The sequence below is a fragment of the Carlito syrichta genome, unplaced genomic scaffold (genome assembly GCF_000164805.1).
Source record: "Carlito syrichta isolate Samal-C Ts95f unplaced genomic scaffold, Tarsius_syrichta-2.0.1 Scaffold304554, whole genome shotgun sequence".
Lineage (NCBI taxonomy): Eukaryota > Metazoa > Chordata > Mammalia > Primates > Tarsiidae > Carlito > Carlito syrichta.
In genome coordinates, this window is record NW_007248650.1 from 107064 (window position 1) to 109655 (window position 2592).

The 2592-nt window shown below is 59.1% G+C and overlaps 1 protein-coding gene across 1 annotated transcript in view; it reads left to right on the top strand.

Annotated features, from left to right (window-relative positions):
• The window catches only part of VRTN (vertebrae development associated), a 9703-nt gene extending 8787 nt beyond the window's left edge, over positions 1-916 (top strand). The window contains exon 3 of the mRNA XM_008060189.1: positions 2-916. Coding sequence (XP_008058380.1) covers positions 2-916 — 915 coding nt within the window. The remainder of the gene's footprint in view (position 1) is intronic.
• The last annotated feature ends 1676 nt before the right edge of the window (positions 917-2592 follow it).

Here is a 2592-nt window from a genome sequence, read left to right on the forward strand (position 1 = left end):
GGTGTCCAGCCCCGGAACCGTCCTGATGCAGCGGGCCAAGCTGTACCTGGAGCAGTCCATCTCTCTGAACATGCTGGTGCCCTACCGCTGCTTCAAGCGCCGGTTCCCGGGCATCTCGCGGTCCACCTACTACAACTGGCGGCGCAAGGCCCTCCGGAGGAACCCCGGCTTCAAGCCAGCACCCGCCCTCCCGGCCGCCGGGACGCCCCAGCCGGCGTCTTGTGGGGAAGGGGACCTGGTCCCGCGGAAGGGTCAGGCCGAAGAGGGGCCAGGGAAAACAACAGGCAGCGGGCCTCTCGCCCCCCGGGATCTCCTGCCCCTGGGGGTGCCCCTGCCGCGTTGGCAGAGGCGCCTGCGCAGGGCTGCCCGCCAGCAGGTGCTGAGTGGGCATCTCCCCTTCTGCCGCTTCCGCCTCCGCTACCCCAGTCTGTCGCCTTCCACCTTTTGGGTCTGGAAGAGTCTTGCCCGCGGCTGGTCCAGAGGCCTGTCCAAACTCCCTGTGCCAGCCTCCACCTTGGGCAAAGCGGGGCAGGAGGCTGAGGCGGCGGCGGCTGGCAGGAATGTGACAGCGTTGGCGGCCCACCCTGCGGGCGCTTCTAAACACGAGGAGCCTGCGGGGGCCCAGGAAGGGCCTTCTAGAGAGGGGGCCACAGTCCAGGGCCAGCTCCACAGTGAGTCCCCACGGAGCCACCCTCTGGTGGCCACGGGCAGCGGCAGTGGGCAGATGCTGGTGATGGACGTGATTGCTACCACGAAGTTCAAGGCCCAAGCCAAGCTGTTCTTGCAGAAGCGCTTCCAGTCCAAGAGCTTCCCCTCCTACAAGGAGTTCAGAACCCTCTTCCCCCTCACTGCTCGCTCCACTTATTACATGTGGAAGCGAGCTCTCTACGACGGTCTCACCCTGGTTGATGGCTGATGGGTACAGTGCAGAGGGGCTGGCTGGAAGGGAACCCTCTGGAAAGGAGAGGGGATCTGAGCGGCCCGCACCCTGGACAGGGTGCTGCCTCTGCTTTGGCTCCCACAGTGTCTACCCTGAGTCCAAGGGCCTATTTGTGTTGTCTCCTAGCTGCAGGGCACAGAGAACCAGAAGCCAGCCATCTGGTTTCCTGCAGGTGGCTATGGGACCAGAGACGTTCTTTCTGGTGGTTTGCTGGCCCGATTTTTATTATGTTTTAGTTTTTGGTTTTGATTTGAGTGGGTCGACCGGGCCTGCTGGCTGGAGTTGGAAGTGGTATGTATGTGGGGTGCTGAGGGGGTTGGTTAGCTAGAGTGCATTCAGCTTTTCTTGGGAACAAAAGGAGCGTTATAACATGGCTGTCTGTCCCACTAGGCAGAATATGTATCTTTGGTTTCTTCTGGAGAGTTGGCACCCTCTTTGACTCAAAGATATTAACTAAAGGAACATTAGACTCAAATGCGGGGCAGATCAGCAGCTTCTGCCTGGTGCCCCCAGGAGAGAAGGTGCCAGACTCGGGGTGAACGGCGGTGGGGACGGCGGTGGGGACGTATAAAGGAACTACGATGGCCTCTGGGGAAGGGCCCGAGGCACCTGAGATCCTTGAGGGGCTGGTCTGTCCCCTGTTAGGAGTGTGGGGTGAAGGAGACTGGCAGGGAGATCGGGCCCTGTTGGGGATATGGTGCAGGGGCTCTGCCGGCTGGCATTTGATCCCCTTGCCAGGAACCCCACAGACTCTGCCCCTGGCTGGCTGTTGGGACCCACCTCTCTGCTGAGCCTCCCCTGTGCTGTGCTGCATCTTCATGGGGAACGCCAGAGCAGCCAGGCAGGGGAGACTGAATTTGCAGTGTCTGAGACTAAAGCTGGAAGCCAGTGAAATAAAGTGATGTGCCTATGGCCCTTGGTCTGTGTAGTTACTTCGTTAGGATGTCACTGCCCATCCCATATTCTCTTGGTTTAAGGGGTCTGTCTGGGGCTTGGGAGATAGAAGGATTTACTCTGTGGATTCTGCTTTGAACTGAATCTAAAGGGAGCTGGGCGCTCCTCTGGGGGTGGGCCCGTCACTACTTGTAAAGATACCTACCTCAACATAGTTGCCAGGGCTCACATCTATAATCCCAGCACTTTGGGAGGCCAAGATGGGAGGGTTGCTTAAACCCAGGAGTTCAAGACCATCCTGGGCAACATAGTGAGACTCCGTCACTATCAAAACCAAAAAAACCCTCCCTTATGAGAAACCTGGCACACTGACCATGCTCTGAGGCCAGGCTGCGTCTGAGGTCTGTGCCAGGCATCTTATTTAGTCCTTGCCTGTGCTCAGGCAGGCTAGGCCGCCACAGAGGTGAAAACTGGGCCTCAGCACCTATTTGCATGTTCCTTCTGGAGGGGCTGAGCTTGAAGCCCTGGCCTTTGCCAGCTGTGGTTTTCATCCTGTCAAGGTTTCCTGCAGCGGCCATCATCCCTGTGGTCTTGGTGGGTGGTTTTTGGTTCTGCCTCTTGTTCACTCCCACATCCAGTACATCAGCAAGTCCCAGCAAATGATACCTAGGCCCTCCGTTCTGCAGCCGTGTTTCCTGGCCCCACCCAGCTTGCAGCTCCTCTCCCTGCCTCCCTGCCTCTGCTCTCACCCCCCCCCC